Raw genomic sequence first — 21629 nt, forward strand, 5'->3', positions numbered from 1 at the left:
CCAGTGTTGTTTTCAAAGACTTTAGGATACAGACTATGTTTCAGGTTTTAGGATGAAAGGATAAATACTTCAGTTTGGTCAGTTTAATTTATGGTGTGATTTTTTTTTTAATTGGTTTCTATGCGCTTTCATTGATCTGCTGCTTTATAACACCAGATTTTAGTCTGAGTAGATTTTTCAATCTTTGTTTTTGTCTCCAAGGACATGGGAAAATTTTGTTTGACATATGAAGCCTCTATGACCCGCCTGTTCAGAGAAGGCAGGACAGAAACAGTGCGCTCATGTACTACTGAATCGTGCAATTACGTTCAAGCCATGGAAGATCCAACCCAAAGTGTAAGTTCATTGCAGCAATTCATGATAAATTCCCATCAATTTTGTATACATATATAGGTATCTGGCAATAAAACACAGACTTCCTGTGACAGTACACTAGATGTATTTACTACATTGTCTACCAACCCAGAAATAACATTAGCTGTACAAATAAACCCCATAATAGGTTTTAAATGCTTAGGAACTACTATATCTTTCTTCCTTAATGAGGAATAAATGTCTAAGTTTGGATCTACACTGCAAAATTTTGTATGCATAGCTATGTCAGTCAGGGGGTTGAAAGAACAATACCCTCTATCTGACATAGCTATGGCAGTAAAACCCCCAGTGTAGACACAGCTATGCTGAAAGAGTGCTTCTGTCAACATAGTTAAGGTTTGGGGATGTAGTGGTGTTATGTCAACAGAAAAACTCCTTCTGTTGGCATATACTGCATAAACACTAGAGGACTCTGCCTGTATAGCTACACCAGCAAAGCATTTGTCATATAGACAAGGCTTAAATGCAGATTAGTGATGATAATCTGTACTTCTCTATCATTGCAGCAGGATTTCAGAATTGTTACATAAAAAGAGAACCGCAGTAACTAAAAAACAAAAAGTGACCCTTTTCTTTGTAACTCATAATTTTCACAAATATAAATCTCTTACCATTTTTAAGCAAAAAATGTGTTCTTAGAAGGAGAAACTGAGCAAATCAATGCTATTGCAAGGTAATTTTCTGTAATGCAAACTACTGTGCTAGCTGTTTGTGTTTTACTTTAAGAAATGAATATTTGATAGTGGTTGTAATAGTATGAATGCTGACAAGGGAACACAAACATTTCTGGATGGCATCCTCTGATAATACCAATAAAACACTCTAGCTAACATAGACATAGAAGAAAATATTGAACTGCAGTGTGGCTCTTCTCCTGGTTTTTATCATGAATTATGCAGCTGCTGTTCATCTCCACTCTGATTATATATTAAACATAGTGGTTACTAATATTGAATGCTGCTAGTTATTTAAAAAAAAAAAAAGCTAGCAGAACTTTCTTTTCTTTAAATGTTTGAACATGTTAACATTTTATGGCTCAATTTTGTGTTGGTTCTTATTTACCCAGAATTTCTTGATTAGAAACAGAAGCCATGTTAATCCTTTTTGCTGTAGTAGCCATAATGTAGCATTATGGCCTCACTGTGAGACTGAGCAAGAGAACTCTGGGCCTTGTTATGGGTAAAAACTTGGTCGGGGGGGGGGGGGGAAGGTTGTGTGGCTTTTTTACACAGATGTTTAATAAGTAAATGTCATGGGAAAACCTAAACAGTTAAGAGGTAAATGGAATACGTTCTAAGTAAAAGTTTTCTTGACTGTGAATGTCTCTTTAAGTGAAGCAGATAGTTCTGCTACTGTACAGTTGGTAGGGTAAAGTCCTGTTTTACAACTGTGCAGTGCAAGTCAATGTCTTGTGAACATACTGTATTAAGATAACAGAAAACATGTTCATTTTACGCAAGTATTGCCCACATACTGCTCAGTCCAACAATGTGAAAGGTCAAAGTGAGGACACATGTACAGGCTGAATTACGTCCGTTGAAATTGTCACTTTTGAGTGTACAGCTACAAGTAGGCATATTGCTGAAGACACCTTTGTGACACCACCATTGAGTGTGTCCAGTTAACGTCATGTTAAATACCATCTTTGCAACTTCCTGATATTATGTAGTTTTAAACCAAAATTCACAGTTGAAATGGTTATTTTACCCTATGATCTCTTAACTTGGTGCTCTCAGACTGATAGTGTAAAGTACTACGATATGTCACATTTCACAAGATCACTGTTGCCTTTGATGAGCTTGGAAATTACTTACCTGATTTTCAGATATGCTGAGCACCCACAGCTCCTGTGAACTTCATTTGGAGTGCTAGCAATATTGAAAATCAGGCCGAGAATTCAAACTTAATTTTTAGAATTGTTTTTATTTATGCAGTATAAAAAGTGCTTTTCACCCTGTAAACTTACTGAATGCGATGGCAGAAAGTCACTGGAAACTGTGGGTGCGCAGCATCTATGAAGATCTTTCTTTAGGTGCCCAGATTTGAAAATCTGGGCCTGGGCTCATTTCAGAAAGTTCTGTGACAGTGTCCTATTATTTGGCCAAACATTTTAAAGGTAAAGATTATGGCCAAGGTTTTTTTTATTACAGTAGGTCAGATGATTCAACCATCTCAATCACTTATGATGTCTCCAAGTCCTGAATGGGCTTCTCTGAAGGCAGTACTTCAGCCTCTGATAGAATGCTGTTTCTACTAGAATACTTTTTTCCTTTCTTTATTTCTACATCTGATTTTTTTCCTCCCCCATTTTTCCTGATCTCTGCTACTTCTCCTTTTTTCTGTTTTTTCCTCCTGCATTCCCCTGTGCGCCTTTCCAGCCACCCTTGTTCTTCTATCCCTCTCTTTGCCACTCTTCCCCAATGGCTGCTTTTATTGGATGCTATCATTATCTCAAATAACTAACAGGAGAAGTATTACCAACTTCTTATGCCAGACCAAGTAGGCTGTCTAAGACCCTGTACGGATAGTACACCATGCTGTGATGGGAGAGGGCTTGGGAAGAAGTGACAATTTATCATGCTGTGAGATAGCACACTGGGTGTATGAAATAATCTGACAGAATGTGCTTGACTATCTAGAAAATGACCTGTTTTATTTAGGAACTAAAATCTTCTATTGCTATTGACTGCACTATCTATCAACCTCCTAAAATAGCTGTTAAGCTCCCAGTTCTTTCATCAGTTCGATCAGACTTGCTTTTTGTACCTGTTTAAGCAGAGTAATACAAAAACAGAGTAAGATTAGATTCTTTTTGAACTATAATCTCTCATGAAGCTTGATCTGAAAAGATGCACAATGAAGAGGCAAACTTCATAGGGCTAGTGTTGTAATCATATCTGTAATCATATCATGCTGTACCTGATTCAGTGAGTTATATCTCTCAGTTCTAGAACTAAATGTACCTTCACTACAGTTCTACCAGAAACTATTGACATATAACTCCAGAAATTGAAATACATGTTAAAACTAGAAAAGTGGGATTTTAAAAAAATCGATCCCACATCACTTCAAACTTCCTTTCTTGCTGTTGGTAGTTGTTCCTCATAGCTGGTTTTTGTTGCATACTTTGTGTTGTACTTGGCTTTTAGTGCTGCAGGTTTTGATTTTGATTTCCCAATTTAAATACCTTCTGTCTGTTTCCTTGGTGTGTTTCTTTTTTTTTTTTTTATTATTATTCTTTAGAATGAAAAGAGGTGTAAACTACTCAGGATTGCTGCTGATAAACACCAGCACTTGTATCGCCTTGCCATGACTGGTGCAGGCATTGACCGCCATCTGTTCTGCCTTTATGTGGTGTCCAAATACCTTGGTGTTGAGTCTCCTTTCCTTAAGGAAGTAAGTAACCTTTCTTGGTTGTTGTCCAGTATTGCAGCTTCATCAAGTAAACAAAAGATTAGTTATCAGTAATTAGCTTTTTCTGATATGAGTTTACTATAATTTTATGTTAAAATGTGTAGTTCTAAGGAAAATGTGAGATTGAATTGGTTATGCTGACATTTTGAAATACATTAATGATGCTAATTTAGCCCTGGTCTACACAACAAAATTACTTCCCTATAATTATGTTGCTCAGGGGTGTGAATAATCCATACCCCTGAGCGACGTAGTTATACTGATCTAAGTACTGGTGTAGACAGCGCTATGTCAGTGGAAGAGATTCTCCTGCTGATATAGCTACTGCCTCTTGCAGAGGTGGAGTTAAGTGTTATTAAGGCTTCACCAGAAGCACTACAGTGGCACAGCTGCAAATTTGTAGTGTAGATCTTCCCATAGTAGTATTCAGCTTTATAGGAGACTAGATAAGATACAAAGACACAACTTGCAGAAAACTATTTTTGTAGAGTAGTAAGTATCAGCAGTGGTTCAAAGAGATGTGACAGGTATTGCAAAAAGAATGATAGTGATCAAGGCAGTGGAGTTAGGCTTTTAATTTTCCTCTAGATTACATTACTTACATGTAAGGTGAAGTCACTGTAAAATATCACCCTTTGAAGTTAGTTTGCTTAGGAAACCGTATATATGTTACGGATTATCACACGAACAGAATATTATCTTGGTCAGTGGTTCTCAACCCAGGGTCCAGCTAGCAAACAGCCCAGCTATGTGCTTTAATTTAAAAAAATAAATAAATAACCACAGCTGCCTGGCCCCACATGTGGCGGTGTCCAGGTCCTGGCTCCAGCTGCCCCACCCTGCGCGTGGCGCTCTTGGCCCCACTCTGTGGAGGAGTCTCTGGGCAGGGAGCGCTGGACAGAGAGGTCTGGTGGGGGGGGATAGTGGGGTGGGTGCTGTGGTTCTCAACCTGCGGCCCACGTAACACAGCCCACAATTATAAATATAGGTTGAGAACCACGGATCTTGATTAATAAAGTTCTTTAATTTCATTATATAGTTTGGGTTTGTAAGGTCTAGACATGCAAAAATGGTGCAGTATTGCACTTTTTCTCATAGATGACAAAAATACTTTGCTGCTTCATTCCATAAAAGATTAATCACATATGGGATCATTGTCTGGGTCACAGAGATTAATGAATGTAATGATCAGGCTGAGGAGGAAAACAACTTTTTGCAGTTTTCCTTAGTCCTGTCTTGAAACTGGTATGCTATAACTAGAGATTACACAGAACTCTTACTTTTTTGTAAGGGTTACAGTTTCTTAATACTTTACTGGGCAAATCAAGGGCCTGACCCAAAGCCCACTGAAGTTAGTGGGAATCTTTCCACTGACTTTTGTGGGCAGTGGATCAGATCCCTAGTGATCACGCGTTCTTATTTCAGCAAGCCTTTTCCAAACATGCTACTAACAGGAACTTAATCTGTTTTCTGTATGGGATCAATGTCAAGACCTTATGTGCTGCTCTTTAACATAGCTTGTCCTGAAATATAGATCATTCATTTTAACCTGTTCATTCCATTGGGAATGTTTATTGGAGTTCATATTTAGTAGTAGTGCTTTATTAAGCAAAGTCTTGTATCTTAGCTTGATCACAAATACTTAATTGCAACACACAAACTGTCCATATGCACATTACTCTGGACTTCATATGCTCTAAAGGTTTTGTCAGAGCCTTGGAGGTTGTCAACAAGTCAGACACCACAGCAGCACATTGATCTGGAGAAGAACCCCGAGTTTGTATCCAGTGGCGGAGGCTTTGGACCTGTAAGTTTGGGGGTTTTTTAAACATATTTTGTAATGCATACTTCTTAAACATGGACTTAGTTTGCATGCGCCTAACTTGAAACTTTCATCTCAGTAATATGAAGACTGAAGATGAGTTGGGGGATTCTGAAAGTATGTGTGTTAATGTTTTCCTTTTGTATGTATGTTCTGAGGAGAATCTGTTGTCTTGGCTTTGTTCTTTTCTTTCGGACTAGGGAAATTGGGTGGGTCTTGCAGAGGAATCCAGGTGTGCTAGGCAGACATAACTATACCATGAAAGCTGGTGGATGGAGGCTTACTTCACCTCTTACTTGTGGTATTTGTGTTCATTATGACACATTCCTATTTTCTGCTGAACAACCACTGAGGACACAGAGTAGCTGCCGATGAAGGCTCATGTGTACTGTACCTATTTTTGTTAGATTCCCTCCAGTCAAAGGTGGGGATTGCAGTATATATGCTTTGTGATACTGTACTCTCTGACCAGCTAATGAGCCTGAAAATACCTTTAAATCACGTCCTTGGTATGTTTCAGAGTAACAGCCGTGTTAGTCTGTATTTGCAAAAAGAAAAGGAGTACTTGTGGCACCTTAGAGACTAACCAATTTATTTGAGCATAAGCTTTCGTGAGTTATCTTTTCTCCAGTACATTGAGATACATTTTTTTTAAATTGTAATGCCATAAAATAAGAGAGCTCCCCAAAGGGGTGTTCAGATTAGGAGGCTTCTGAATAGATATGCTTTTTTTTCAAATAAGACTTTTACCTACTCAACAAGATTAAGTGAAACTTTCCCCAGCAGCATTTGAACCTCTGAAATCCTTTCTATGGGGTAGTTTGACTTGAGAAACGTTTCATGAACCACAACATCCAGATTATATATAGCTAGTAATTAGTATCCAAAAGAGGACACTTTTGCCAACAAAGAAATGTGTTTCAGCCATAGGGATTTCAGTCCATTCTTTTTTGTCCCATCATTTTTGGTCTTACTTATGTTCCATTGTCTCACTCATCAAATTCTCTCTTCCTGTTTCTTTTTATTATTTCATTTGTCTTGTCCCTGAATGTTCTCTTCACTTCCAAATGGGCTCCGCTTGTGATATCTCTAGCATCCCTCCAAAAACTGATAGAGGAGCTCTTCCATTGCAACAATGGCAGCCCAAGGACTCATTACTTCATTACTCCCTAGTTTCTCTGCTCTTCTTTTAAAGCTCTACAGAACATGACTCTGTATTATAAAGAGAGAATTATAGGGTATCAGACTGCTCAGCAAGAATAGGAGATGCCCCCACGTGCAGGGAGGATGCATTACATTTAATAAGTAGGAGGTGCACAGCTGGACAGTCCTTCCTATGTGTATTATAGGTCTGTCCCATGGAGCTGCATTTTGACACTTGGATGGTCATGTGCTGATAACGTTGAAGGCAGACCATTTAAACTGTTCTGTGTTCCCCTAAATAGCAGTAATTCTTTGAGCTGAAGCATCATTAAACATACATTAAAATTTATTTTTCCATTACAGCAGAGGTGGTCAACTGGGGGTTATATCAAACTTTTTAGAGAGCCACGGCAAGCCTTCTAACAGTAATTATAGTAAAACTGAGGGGCCAAATTTGGCCTGGCTGCAAGTTGTGACCTGACATGCGGGGGAGGAGGGCGGAAGGGCTCCAAATTTTAAATAAATAAATAAACAATGCCAAGGTGAGGTATGGTTCAGAAAAGGTCAAGAATCCCTGCTTTCGAGAAAACTTGAAGTTATTTTAATACCTGGTTATAGAACAGGAATTGTGCTGTTTATATATGAGTGTATTAAACCTATTGCTAAATACTTTTTTCACAGGTTGCTGATGATGGTTATGGTGTGTCTTACATTCTTGTGGGAGAACACCTCATCCATTTCCATGTGTCCAGCAAATTCTCTTGTCCTGAGACAGTAAGTGTGAAGTAAAATTACAATTCTGTTAACCTTTCCTACACAGCTCAGTAGTGATTACATTTGCGGATTCATTTGTGAAATGCCCCTTAAGTCATATTTTTAAAAACATATCTGAATCTGTAGTATATGGCTTCTCTGTGGTTACTCCTGCTGACTTTTTTAGATCTGCTGTGAATCTGTTTTTCTGAACTTGTGTGTGTTGAATATCTTTATAAACAATGGAAGTTGCCCCCATTCAAGTTCATCCAGACTTTCATACACCATGAAAATATATGGCCTGATCTTTTTCTCACACATACAGTGCCATGTGACACATGTAAGATAGTCCATATCCAGCCAGTAAACACCACTGGTGGATTCTCACTTTTTAATACTGCACATCTTTCTTCAGGCCTTCCACTAGTTGGAGGCATTGGAGCTTTCAGACAGTGCAGAATGTATGCCACCTCTTTCTGAAAAAAGTCTCTCCTCATCTAAACAATAGTTTGTGAAGTTTGTCCAGTTATTGTGTTGATCAGTATTTAATAAATGTGTAATATATTCTGAAGCTTTTAGTGAGGGTCATCCATTAGGATCAGGTGGGAATATCCTGTGATACAGGGCGAGCCTCAGTCATTCACTTTATTATTTTACTGTGTTTCTATAAACCTGCTGAATTTTAGCCACATAGATGATCTCATCGTCTTGTTGGGACTGATCTCATAGGTAATTTAAGATATCTTAATGACGCTTCCAGTGCTACTACCACCTATTCATAAATGGATGAGGACATACATTTTTTTCCTTGCATCATGGAAATTGTTTTTTATTGGATTATAGATGCCCTTAATTATTCATCCTTTAGTTGCCTTGATTTTTTTGCCTTACTCATCAGTGAAGTCAGAGTTCCATGCCAAGAAGGAAGCCCTTTTTATTTGTGACCTTGACTTCAGTGCTGTTTCTACACCCAGTGTGCACTGTCTTCAGTGTTATAACTGTTTGGTCCTATTTTTAATCTTAATTCCTTCCTTTCATTATTGATCTTTAACTTACAAGAAGGAAAACTGGTCTGGTTCAGAGTTTATTATTAATAGACTAGAGTATTGTTGTACAATTATTTACTATAGTTTTTATAACCCTCTGGTGCCAGAAAGATAAGAGATCCCAACACAACCTCAAGTACAAAATGTATTTGTAACAGGTTCCCCCTCTTTCCTCTTCTCCTCTCCCCCCACCCCCCGGTGCCACCTGATGTACTAGGGTACCACTGAGCCTGCCTGTTCCAACAGCCGGGGCTCCCTTACACTGTCCTGCTGAGCCAGGCCCTCAAGCCTACTCCAGCACACACACAAGTAGGGACACACCCAGCTGCAGAAAGACACAGACACTGAAATCAGCTCTGCATGGGAAGACTCAGCTAGGGAATTGTTCAGCAGTTGAGTGCACACCACTCTCTGGAGTGCAAATCCAAACTTGTATCATCTTGCGTTGCACAGAGAACTGTGCAGCATAAGCTCATGAAAATTGCTCCCTCCCTCAATGTGCAGGAAGATATGCACAGCTATTTGCTTCCCAGTTATGAAAACTGGTTTTAGAGAAAACAAAAACAAGTTTATTAACTACAAAAGATAGATTTTAAGTGATAGCAAACAGATCAAAGCCGATTACTGAGCAAATAAAATAAACACGCAAACTAAGCTTAATACACTAAAAAAACTGGTTACAAGTAGTAATTTTTCAACCTCAATGTTGTTTTAAGCAGATTGCAGAGGTTCTTGGAGGCAAGCTGCTCTTGCTTGCAGATTAAAACTTCAGGTATTTATTTCACAGGCCAGACACCTTCCCAGCCTGGGCTCAGTCCCTCTCCCCACCACTTTTTTGTCTTTGTTTCTTAGGCCGTGTCTACACTGGCAAGATTCTGCACAATAAAGCAGCTTTCTGCTGTGTAACTCCCGCAGTGTACACACTGCCAAGCCACTTAGTGCGCAGAAACTCCTCAGTTGCAGCGTTGCAAAAAAAAACCACCTCGAGAGTCGTAAGCCTTGCAGCGCAGAGTGTCCAGCGCTGTATTGGCAGTGTAAACACATTACAGTGCAGAAAGCAATCAATTGGCTTCCGGAAGTGTCCCATAATCCCTCAAGTGGCTGCTCTGGAGATATGCACCTCTCCCCTTTCAAAGCTCTGTTTCTGACAGCCATTGCATGATGTGCTGATCTGCTCTGGGATGCAAAGCAAACCATTAATATGGACTGCTCATGCTGTTGAACACAGAGGCAGGCGTGTGTGTGTGTGAGAGAGAGATTGCTGTGCAGAGAGCCCAGGGAGGGAGGCGGGGGCTTATGTCGGGGTTTCCCCCTCCCCCGGCTCAGAACTGGTTGCTTCCTGCCCCTGTCTGAATTTACAAGACAGCATGCTGACACACTCTGTCCCCCAAAACACACAGACACACACACACACACTCTGCCCGCCCCCCACTTCAGTTGAAAAGCAGCTGGCAATGTAGTAGGATACCCATGGAACAAGGGGATTGGGAAACCTGCATCACATGACGCTGTGCCTGCCCCAGGAAGCATTGCAAACCCTTCCCAAAGCACCCTGCGGCCAGTTGCACAGTGGGATAGCTACCACAATGCACTGCTGTCTTTGCTGTTGCAAGAGCTGCTAAGGTGGATGCGCTCCACTGGCACAAGGAGCACAGTGTGGACATGCAACAGCAGTTTAATTCCAGCGCTTTAATAAAAGTGGTATAACTTGTTGCGCAGAAACTTGCCAGTGTAGACATACATGTAGACGTTTCCAGCAGTCATCCTGGGTGGGGATTCAGTGAAGAATGAACTTAATTAAGTCACTCCTCGGCCTTAAATAGGTTTTACATATAGCTGGAATCCTTTGTTTTCCAGCGTGGTCTCTTCCCCCCACCCCCCTCTCTCCCCCAGTGGAAAAATACTGGTATTCTATTATGGAGTCAGTGCCATGTGACTTTGATCACGTCACCCTGCAGTGTCAAAGCAGCCATGAGTCAGAGGCTGTTTGTAGCATGCCCCAGGAAGGTGGGAAATTAGCTGATTGCATTCTGTCTGGTGAGCAGTCCTCAGGTGCGAACACTTTTGTAGTACAGCTGTATAGTCAATATTCCTAACTTTAGATACAAAAATCATACATGCATACAAATAGGATAATTATGTTCAGTTAATCATAACCTTTCCAATTATATCTCACAAAACCCATCTTGCATAAAATACATCTTAGATATGCTATAATTATATTATAACAACATTTCAATGAAGAATATGGGGTGTAATGTGTCAAAATTGTCACCAGAGACTTCATGTTAAAAGATTTCTCCCAGGTCATCTATATTTCCTAATAGTTTGGTGTCATTTGAAAATCAGTTCCTGCTGAGTCTTGTTTACAAAATAAAAAGTCACTATTTGAAATAGTAATCTGCAAAAGTCAGTGCTGTTCCTGAGGGACAATTTTTTTCAATTTAACCTACAATAGAGACCAATATAATTTCAAACTAAAATACAGCTAAATTCCATTTACAGGGAAGTAAATGGAAAATGGAGGAGGATCCATGCTGAGATAGCCCTCTTATATACTGCATTAAATTTTATTCAGATTTTCACATTCTCCTGCTTCATTATGAATAGATGACTGCTTCATTCCATAAATTTCAATATTACAAAAAATGAAAGGAGGAAATAGATAAGTTTGGCTACAAGATAATGGTGGCATTACAACTGCATTACAACTCTTGCTATATCTTTTTATTCTCTTAGGATTCTCATCGTTTTGGAAAAAACATCAAGCAAGCAATGGTTGACACCATAACTTTATTTGGCGTTGGTATGAACTCTACCAAGTGATTCCTTAATATCAATGCCAGTGTCCTACCATTGGGTTGAGAACTCTTCTGATCAATGAATGAAAGCAAGGTGTACTCTGCAACGGTTAGAGGGGCATTTGGGTCATAATCATCCTGTGATCACCTGTGAATAAGGATTCAACACCTAGGCTGAGGTTCAAATGTCCCATCATTTCACAATAGCTCAGAAGAGTTCTCTTCCCATAAGAGATGACTTTTGACATCCTATGTGATTCTAGGGATACTGTAAAGCAACATCATGTGAAAGATGTGTACTGTAGGCCTGTCTCAATTTTGTGTACATATGGTAACTTTTTACTTAAACTCTGGGTCTACTTGTATTTCATAAATGAGTGGATAAAATGTATTCAGTCAACTTCAATCAGCAGAAAGTATTTGACTTCCTATGTACTAGTAGCAAAACATCAATTAGTATATCTGCTACTTCTGTCTGACAGTGACCAGACTTGTGGGTATTCATCTAAGTTGTCACTTTTTAAAGGTATTTCTTAACCTGACATAACCTAATATAGTGCACTAACTGGAAAATATACTGTGCTTCTTGGAAATAAGTATATGCTACAGTGGGTGATAAAATAGTTGCATTACATAAAAGAATGGCAGGTATCACCTATTTTCCTCTGTTTTATAAGCATATAGTTTGCCGCATCTTAATTTTATTACCATATGAACATACCTGCATGTTGTATGAGCCAGTGCCTTAAAAATGAAAGGCCTCAAATACAGGGAAACCTTACATTGTGGGGTTCTTGTTTTTTGAATTATTTCTATACATTTTCTATGCTGAACAAGGGGAATGGAATTGTAAATTTAATTCTCAAGTTGTAATTTATTTAGGTGCAACATCGGATAAGAATTCATGTTTTGACACATTGCAATTTGGCGGAGGGCCCCTATGTGAAATGCCCCTTTGTCTGTCTAATGAAAGACCAGTCCCGGTGAGACAACGCATTCACTTTTTTTCAGAACCACATTTCTAAAACCCACCATTTTGCTGAATAAGTCACATAAGATAACTGCTGCATCTCATGTACATTTTCTCTGGGACTCCAGGGAACGTAGCCATGAGCCACATACAAGCCCGTTGGGCAATCCACAGAAGACGACTCTCGCAGCTAAGGAACTGCATCTTGTCTACCCTCATGCTTAGAGCAACACCCACCACATTTCCAAACATCTTTAAGCAGAAAGGATTAAGACTGTCAAATGGTAATACCAGAATGGTGAAATCTAGCATTCCCTGGTCTCTGCCTGGAGAGCGTCTGGGTAGGACCAGGGAGAATTAACACAGTTAATGAGGAAAGCAAATGTTGGGGGAGGGAGAAAGGGGAAAAAAAACTGAGCAGTACCACTCAAAAAGATATATAATGGAAATTTTAAAAGCAGAGTAAAGAAACCTTCACAGTTCATGGTTGCTATGAAATTAAATGAAGTAGCTTTTTGTGATACCTCTCTTCCCTGGGATTCAAGCTTGTGTTCCTTTTAGTCAGTCTTTATATCACATAAAGCCTAAGCAGCATAAAATGTGGCAAATACTTTATACACAGAGCAACTGTATATAAAAGGATCTTGTAACATATACAGGGGTGGTCAGTACAAAAATGACTGCTGTTCCAGGGCTATTATAACATTAACAGCCCTGTAAAGGAAAATGTCTAATTTATCTTTAGAGTGAGAATATGAATATTTTCTGACCATAATCTTGTTTTGACTCTGCCACGTAAATTTTCCCCCCTCTGGGTTTCACATGAATTTGATACACAAGTTTGGGAAGAGGCCCTGCTGAAGATCACAGATGCATAGTCATGTAAATATTGTAATGCAGGAACCCGACAGAAGTGGGCCAGATAATTTTTATTGGGTCAGATACAGTATGCAGGCAAGGAGATTATCAAATAAGCCTTACTGCAACTGGCAGGCACGGCATCTAATCACACTACTGCAGCAACTTCAGTGAATTGTCCTTTTGAAGCTGCAGAAATCATGCACTATTTATGATGACCACTGACCAACCTGTATTAAATTAACATTGACATATTCACTTGTAGGAGAATTTTTTATTAAGAAAATGTTTAGGTTTGACTCTCAGGTTTTAAATGTTACATATGTAATTGTAGGTAGTGCAGTTATCAATGCAATTTTACATTCCTTAAGAGAGTGTAAATATAATTGGCACAGGAAGAGTTCGTTTTTATTGTACATGTTGAAAAGGGTAAGTCTTATGTATTTTTTATTTGGAGCAGATAATTTCTAAACATGGTTTGTATTTCATTTATCTTAGAATGTCAACTGCATGTAAATAAAAATGTGCTCTTTTGGATGTAAATCTTAAATGCACAGTGAATGTAGGTTATCATTAATTAAAAAAATTTTAATCTTCCTATCCTCTACATTATGTATACGCAGTGAAACTGCTCACTTTTGTTTGCTTCAAAGTTGTATGAAAGTGACAGTTTAGCTCTAATTTTTAAGTGTGGTACACAATACTAAGAAGCACTGCCAAGTTAAAATATTATGTATATATTTAGAAAAATTCTTGATTGGTTCTCAACCAGTGATTTAAGGAGGACAAAGCTAAGGTTGAGAGGGTAATAGAATTTGGTAGGAATTATAGTAAATCAGTTATTACATGCGATTGAGGAATTGGCTGGACAACTCAATTGTGCATTTCCAAAATTTCTAATATTTAGCTTTTTGGTGTGATTTGGGAGACTTAATATTTAGGTGTTAACACTTACTCTGGTTGATGGCCCTAACTATTTTTAAAGTTTTGTTTTGTTTTTGGTGGGAATATGAATTAGGGTGCCTGACTTTAGCCCCACAAGTTTAAGAAAGTTCCTGATTTATTATGCTTTGCACTATATTGATTTCCTATATAGGATTTACTAATTTATATTGGTTTTATCATGCTCATTTACTTCACTTGTACTATTTTTTCATCATTTATTTACATCTAATACTACTAGTTTGTTCTTTAATTATATTTGTTCTGCCTTTCTGACTCTGAAAAATAAAAATTAAAGGTTTCACGATTATCACCCATTCTGTTGGAGTCTTCTTCCTTATCCTTTGCTCCCATATCTCTGCTCGTGGACCTAGGGTTACTACCTTGCCAGTATTTGAGCAGCCTGTCTGGTTTTTGTTTAGTTTTAATAAATGAATTTGCCAGTTATCAGAAAAATAATTTAATCTACCAGAATTGCTTTTATGTGGGTCTAAAGATTTGCATAATTATCATAATAGAGTGGGATATCTAATGTTAAAGGTTTGTGTCCAGCTAAAGATGCTGCAGTGTTCCCACTTCCACAGTTTAAGGAATAACAGATCAAAACTGTTGAAAATACAGCAGCTGTATGCTAGAGTTGTCAGGCATCTAGTTTTTGATCCCAGAATGCCCGGTCAAAAATGAACCCTGGCGGCTCCAGTTAGCACCACTGACCAGGCCACAAAAATCTGGTCAGCGGTGCAACAGGGCTATGGCAGGCTCCCCAGCTCCACACAACTCCTGGAAGTGGCCGGCATGTCCCACCCTTAGGCACCGGGGCAATCATGGGGGTGCCGCACGCTGTCCCTGCCCTGAGTACCGGCTCCACAGCTCCCATTGACCGGGAACCAGTTGGCTGCAGGGGTGGTGCCTGTGGGCGTGGGCAGCGCACTGAGAACCCTGGCCTCTCCACCTAGGAGCCAGACATGGCAGCTGCTTCCAGGAGCCATCTGAGGTAAGTGCTGCCTGGCCAGAGCCCATACCCCCCCCACACACACCCCCCAACCCTCTGCCCTAGCCCAGAGCCCCCTCCTGCATCCTTAACCCCTCATGATCCTACCCCAGAGCCTGCTCTCCCAGCCAGAGCCCTCACCCCCTCCCACACCCCGCTGCCCCAGCCGAGTTAAAGTGAGCGAGGGTGGGGGGATGGAGTGAGTGGGGGCAGGGCAAGGGTGTTAAGTTTTGTGCGTTTGGAAAGCGGGCAGCCCCGCTGTATGCCCAAGTGTGAGAGAAGGTGTGTGTCCCAGGAGCGTGAGGAGACCAGTGTTAATCTTATCGGTATGTCTTATCTTTACAGAGACCGCAAGTGGCTGTTTAGGGAGGTAGGGGAGTTGCCTTGTGCCTGGGGGTTGGCGATGCTGTGGGCTCGCCTTGGGGCGGGGAGGGCAGGCTTTTTGCGCTTCAAAGGTGAGAACCGTCCACGCACCTGTAAATCCCCATGCTGTAAATGTCTATTAGACCGTAATCGCTTTAAGGAGTGAACGCAGGAGCTCAGTTAACTGCATTTAAAACGTTTTCAGGCGCGGCGCCTACAGCCGTGGCCCAGCGCTCGTTTTACCTTCGTATGTTTCAAACAGCAAAGCCTCGGGCGCAACAAAGCTGGTTCACGCGGAGCGCTTGGAAGTCGGGAAATGGTCCGCTCGTAGGGATAAAAAGGTGGGCACCAGAGGGCAGCCAGGCACCGTGCAATGGATCAAACACCACGGCTAGGGCCCTGAGCAGCCACGTCCTCCTTGCATGAGAGCTCAGAGGGTATCAAAAGCGGATTACAGCTCAGGGGGCACCTCGGCGGCTTCCCCCGTAGGCCTCCAGCTCTTGTTTCCTTACCCTAGCGGCCCCCCCCTTCCCCGGAAGCACGCGTACACGCTGCTCGCCCTGTCCCCAGGAGAGGCACGGGGGGACCCGCTCACCAGGGCCGGGCCCGGGCCGGAGGCTCTCTGGGGCCTCGCCCGCCTCCCACGCGCTGCTGGGGCGGGCCGGGGCAGACCATGCGGGAGCCGGGCAGGGCGACGGACGCTGCCCGAGGGCGCAGCCCGGCTTCTGCGCGCGGGGGGCGGCGTCCCGCGGGGCTGATGCTCCCGCCTTTGTTGTCCCGCGCACGCAGCGCTCCGCGGCCAGCCCGCGCGAGGCCTGAAGTGGCCGGGGGCCCGGCCTGGGCCCTCGCCACGTGACTCCACCGGCCCTACAGAAGCTCCCTCCCCCGCGCGGCTCTCGCGCAGGCCCTTCCCCCTCCCCTCTCGCTCGGCCCCAACGGTCCCCGGGCGCGCGGGCGCGACTAGGCACGCTGACCCCTCCGAGGCCCAGCGCGGAGCCGGGCGGGGCATGGCGGGAGAAAGGCGGGAACTTGCTGCAGGGCGAGGGGAAGGTGAAGGAGGCTGCAGCCTGATCGCCGGGGGGGAGTGAGCACACCGTGTTGCCCCACCCGCGGGGCGGGGCAGGCTCTCCAGCCCCGGCATAGGGGGTCCCAGCGCAGGTCCCCCTCAGGTGGGGGTTGATCCCGGGACCGGGGGTCCCAGTGCACGTTATCCCTGCAGATCGAGGGAGTGTCGTGATGCACACGTGGGAGAGCTGTCCCTAAGGCGGCCCACAGTGCTCTGGGCGAGTTGGGGGTCACAGTCCAGCCTGAGCTTCCCTTGTGCCCCACTGGGGATTAAAACCCATGTCCCTGTCATGTGGGGCAGGCTCAAAATCCAGTCATACACACAGAGGGTTGAGGGTCATGTTCCCACTGGGGTCCCAATCTCCCCTTTCTTCTGCAAACGATAACACAAGCAGTGTTTAGAAACCACAAGCTACCACAAGTTCCTCCACACACCCCATCCTGGAGTCTGGGCACTAGTTATTTCTTGCCCCAGATCCCTGCAGATTTTGGATGCAAATCTATCACTCAGGCTCCTGGGCACAGTAGGAATAATAAAACTTTTTCTCTTGTCCTTACCCTTTTTTTGCACTTGCTCTGTTTTCTCTCCTCTGTCCCCTGGGGTTAGAGGATTGTACCTGTGTCTCCCCACCACACTCCCTGTCTCCCTTGGGGTTGAATGTCACAATCCATCCCACCCCTGCTTGAGTATTGAGAATGATAGTAAACTAGTTTTCAGGGTATATCTCTTTTTATATATTTGTCGAGTGGATAGCACAATATTGCCCTGGACTCTAGGAACTACTGTAATATAAATAATATTTATATGGAGCTAACGTGACTAACAGTTGCTGTAATAGAATATAAAGTGTTGGATTTGCATTTTTTAAAAATTTGCTAAAATTTTGGCTGCATATTCAGTTCTGGTTATGAATTTTGCCAACATGTGGGTTTGTTTGGAATTAGACTTTGGTTTGGGCTCATCTTTAATTGTTTAAAAAGAAAAGGAGTACTTGTGGCACCTTGGAGACTAACACATTTATTTGAGCATAAGCTTTTGTGAGCTACAGCTAACTTCATCGGATGCATTCAGTGGAAAATACAGCGGGGAGATTTATATACATAGAGAACATGAAACAATGGGTGTTACCATACACACTGTAACGAGAGTGATTATTTAAGATGAGCTATTAAGCAGGAGAGCCGGGGTGGGGGGGGGAGGAGAACCTTTTGTAGTGATAATCAAGGTGGGCCATTTGCAGCAGTTGACAAGAACGTCTGAGGAACAGTGGGGGGTGGGGGGAATAAACATGGGGAAATAGTTTTACTTTGTGTAATGACCCATCCACTCCTAGTCTTTATTCAAGCCTAAGTTAATTGTATCCAGTTTGCAAATTAATTCCAATTCAGCAGTCTCTCGTTGGGGTCTGTTTTTGAAGTTTTTCTGTTGAAGAATTGCCACTTTTAGGTCTGTAATCGAGTGACCAAAGAGATTTGGTTTTTGAATGTTATAATTCTTGACGTCTGATTTGTGTCCATTCTTTTACGTAGAGACTGTCCAGTTCGACCAATGTACATGGCAGAGGGGCATTGCTGGCACATATCACATTGGTACATGTGCAGGTGAACGAGCCTCCGATAGTGTGGCTGATGTGATTAGGCCCTATGATGGTGTTCCCTGAATAGATGTGGACACAGTTGGCAACGGGCTTTGTTTCAAGGATAGGTTCCTGGGTTAGTGGTTCTGTTGTGTGGCTGTAGATCCTTGATGATGCGTTGGAGAGGACGTTCTTGTTCCTCAGACATTCTTGTCAACTGCTGGAAATGGCCCACCCTGATTATCACTACAAAAGGTTTTCCCCCCTTCCCCCCCCCCACCCCGCTCTCCTGCTTCATAGCTCACCTTAGGTAATCACTCTCGTTACAGTGTGTATGGTAACACCCATTGTTTCATGTTCTCTATGTATATAAATCTCCCTGCTGTATTTTCCACTGAATTGGAATTAATTTGCAAACTGGATACAATTAACTTAGGCTTGAATAAAGACTAGGAGTGGATGGGTCATTACACAAAGTAAAACTATTTCCCCATGTTTATTCCCCCCACCCCCCACTGTTCCTCAGACGTTCTTGTCAACTGCTGCAAATGGCCCACCTTGATTATCACTACAAAAGGTTCTCCTCCTCCCCCCACCCCGGCTCTCCTGCTTAATAGCTCACCTTAAATGATCACTCTCGTTACAGTGTGTATGGTAACACCCATTGTTTCATGTTCTCTATGTATATAAATCTCCCTGCTATATTGTCCACTGAATGCATCCGATGAAGTGAGCTGTAGCTCACAAAAGCTTATGCTCAAATAAATGAGTTAGTCTCTAAGGTGCCACAGGTACGCCTTTTCTTTTTGCGAATACAGACTAACACGGCTGCTACTCTGAAACCTTTAATTGTGTGTGTTTTGTTTTGTTAAAATTATGCTATTTATTTTATAGATGAAAGACTTACCAAGAAGAATTTTGATCTAGAAAAGTTAGATATCCCCAAAGAGAAAAACAGATGTGAACAAACTGAGATTCCAACTGTGGCTATGGAAAATGAGATACTGCTTGGTGGAATTTCAAGTACAGAAGATGGATTTATCACTGAAATATTTAGTCAAAATAGGCCATTTAGTTCTGAAAACCCTAACTTTGAAAATACAATAATTAATAAACCTGGTGAAGAAGGGTTTCACTCCAGTCAAGACAGTCATTTATCCACTATGGCTGTTGGAGAAACTTTGCTGGGTCAATTCAAATACCCTCTTACTATTGAAAGTCAAAATACAATACTCAAGGTCAAAATACAGCCACTTGTAGAAGACAATCATGATAATGAAATCCTTGGAAAATGTCAGAAGCTACAAGACCTAAATCCTTCAGAAGAAGCTAAACATACATATCCACCTTGTCCACTGTCGCACTCATACAATGTCCATTTTCTGTCTTCCTTAATGATGCAACATAGAAATTCTAATGATTTGTCACTAAGTACCTGCCCTCCAGAAGGAACAATCAATCAAAATGTCAGAATGATACCAGTAAGATTCAACAAAACAGATTTCTATTTATATATTTTTTTCTTGATTTAAGTGTCTGAATAAGCACAGTTCCCGTATTAAGAGAAAGCATAAGATGCTTTAAAGTTATTACTATATAAGTTGTATTAGCTACTATTTCTCTCTCTTAAAGTTATGCTCAAATAAATTGGTTAGTCTCTAAGGTGCCACAAGTACTCCTTTTCTTTTTGCAAATACAGACTAACACGGCTGTTACTCTGAAATCTCTCTTTTATGCGGAACATAGGACCTTCACCACTGCGTTCCATTTTTGCCAATCTCGGTCTGCAGTCTTAGGTTCACCATGCTATTCTGATAGCTTTCAATTTTGCTTGTATTGTGCATTTCCATGTTATCCTTTGTCTTGTTGCTGCTTACCCCAGAGGTTCCAGTCCAGTGCCCATCTTGTTATTCTCTTTGGGTCTTTCCTCCATGTATGTCCTAGCCATCTTCATTTTTTTTCCCCTGTAATTTCCTGTTCTATTGGTTTCTGTTTCATTCTCTTCTAGAGTGCTTCCTTAGTGACTCTTTTCTGGCCAGCTGATATTGAGGATTTGTCTAAGGCTGTTAGCTGTTTATGAAAATTTGGAGTTTAGATAGTAAGGTCTTAATAAGTCTCCAAGTTTCAATACGATATAGTAAAATTGACTCTACAATTGTGTTAAATATTCAAAGTTACTTTGGAGGGCAAGATTTCTGTTTCTACAGAGGGGCTTTAGAGTTACAAAGGCATGTCTGGCTTTCACTGTTCTCGCTTTAATGTCTTTGTTCCATCTGTTGTACTTACAGTGCAGCCAAGATATGTGAAATATCCAACCTTTTCTATGGTTGTTTGCAGTGTTGTAGCCGTGTTGGTCCCAGGATATTAGAAGGTGGGTGAGGTAATATCTTTTACTGGACCAATATCTGTTGGTGAAAGAGACAAGCTTTTAAGCTAAGCAGTGCTCTTCTTCAAGTCTGGGAAAGAATGTTACAGCTAAATACAAGGTGGAACGGATTGTTTACAATAAGTAGTTATCACACTTTCTAAGGGACCTTTCAATGTGAGGTGGCTCATTAGCACCTCTGCAGTCATATGACAAAAAGGGAGGTTAGTGGGTTACAGATTGTTGTAATAAGCCATAAATCCTTGTCTTTATTAAGACCATGATTTGTAGTGTCTAACAAAGTGTGTAGTGTCTAACAAAGTTATGTGGAACAGATTGTTTATCATAAGTAGTTAACACATATTCAAAGGGACCATTGGTTATCTTAAATTGATCACCTGATTGTGAAGTTTCAGATTAGGTGGTCTGTGTTTGTTGTAATTTCTGTTCATAACTTTTAAATTTGAAAATAAAAATCAGGTATTACAGATGATGCAATTACAAGTGCACTGTATTTAAAATACAAAGATATGTTCATGAACAAGAAAACAGTAGTATTGTGTTCAGCTTTCTTTCACAAGGTTTTATTTTAGTATCTACTAGTACTAGATAGATTGAAACAGTTTTATACACCTCTCTGACTATCTCTAGATCATATAAATATAATAGAATCATAGACTGTGAGGCCAGAAGAGACTGTAGTCATCTAGTCTGACCTGTATAACACAGACCACTGGACTTCCTTGAATTAATTCGTATTTGAACTAGAGCATATCTTTTAGAAAAAGTCCTATCTTGATTTATAATTGTCAGTGATGGAGAATTCACCATAATCCTTGGTAAGATGTTCCAATGATTAATTACATTCACTTAATTTTTTTACCTTATTTTCAGTTTTAAATTGTCTAGCTTCCATTTCCAGCCATTGGATCTTGTTCAGTCTGTTAGACTGAAGAGCCCTATATCAAAATGTTGTTCCCCATGTAGGTATTTATAGATTGTGATCAAGTCACCCTTAGCCTTTTTTTTCTTTTGGTTAAACTTAACAGACTGAGCTCATTGTGTCTGTAACGCATGTTTTCCAATCCTTTAATCATTCTCCTGTCCCGTTGATCACTCTCCAATTTAATCAGTATCCTTTTGG

General features: G+C 41.2%; 2 protein-coding genes and 1 long non-coding RNA gene across 15 annotated transcripts in view; 2 read left to right on the plus strand and 1 right to left on the minus strand.

Annotated features, from left to right (window-relative positions):
* Nucleotides 1–14439, plus strand: part of CPT1A (carnitine palmitoyltransferase 1A) — an 89775-nt gene extending 75336 nt beyond the window's left edge. For all 4 annotated transcript variants that reach the window (XM_073347046.1, XM_073347045.1, XM_073347044.1 and 1 more), the window contains 5 exons: nucleotides 202–336; nucleotides 3619–3771; nucleotides 5492–5596; nucleotides 7436–7528; nucleotides 11293–14439. In XM_073347046.1, the coding sequence (XP_073203147.1) occupies nucleotides 202–336; nucleotides 3619–3771; nucleotides 5492–5596; nucleotides 7436–7528; nucleotides 11293–11379 (573 nt within the window). In that variant the 3' untranslated portion in view covers nucleotides 11380–14439. The remainder of the gene's footprint in view (nucleotides 1–201; nucleotides 337–3618; nucleotides 3772–5491; nucleotides 5597–7435; nucleotides 7529–11292) is intronic.
* Nucleotides 1–16406, minus strand: part of LOC140912534 (uncharacterized) — a 45711-nt gene extending 29305 nt beyond the window's left edge. For both annotated transcript variants that reach the window (XR_012159305.1, XR_012159306.1), the window contains exon 1: nucleotides 15722–16406. This is a non-coding gene — a long non-coding RNA (uncharacterized lncRNA). The remainder of the gene's footprint in view (nucleotides 1–15721) is intronic.
* TESMIN (testis expressed metallothionein like protein) overlaps nucleotides 15064–21629 on the plus strand; it is a 42581-nt gene continuing 36015 nt past the window's right edge. For 3 of the 9 annotated variants that reach the window (XM_073347049.1, XM_073347056.1, XM_073347057.1), the window contains exons 1-2: nucleotides 15307–15441; nucleotides 19015–19601. In XM_073347049.1, coding sequence (XP_073203150.1) covers nucleotides 15378–15441; nucleotides 19015–19601 — 651 coding nt within the window. In that variant the 5' untranslated portion in view covers nucleotides 15307–15377. Of the gene's footprint in view, nucleotides 15119–15306; nucleotides 15442–15544; nucleotides 15820–16181; nucleotides 16529–19014; nucleotides 19602–21629 lie in introns of those variants that run through there. The other 6 variants (XM_073347055.1, XM_073347052.1, XM_073347054.1 and 3 more) reach the window with 6 other exon arrangements.

The sequence above is a fragment of the Lepidochelys kempii genome, chromosome 6 (assembly GCF_965140265.1).
Source record: "Lepidochelys kempii isolate rLepKem1 chromosome 6, rLepKem1.hap2, whole genome shotgun sequence".
NCBI classification, from domain to species: domain Eukaryota; kingdom Metazoa; phylum Chordata; order Testudines; family Cheloniidae; genus Lepidochelys; species Lepidochelys kempii.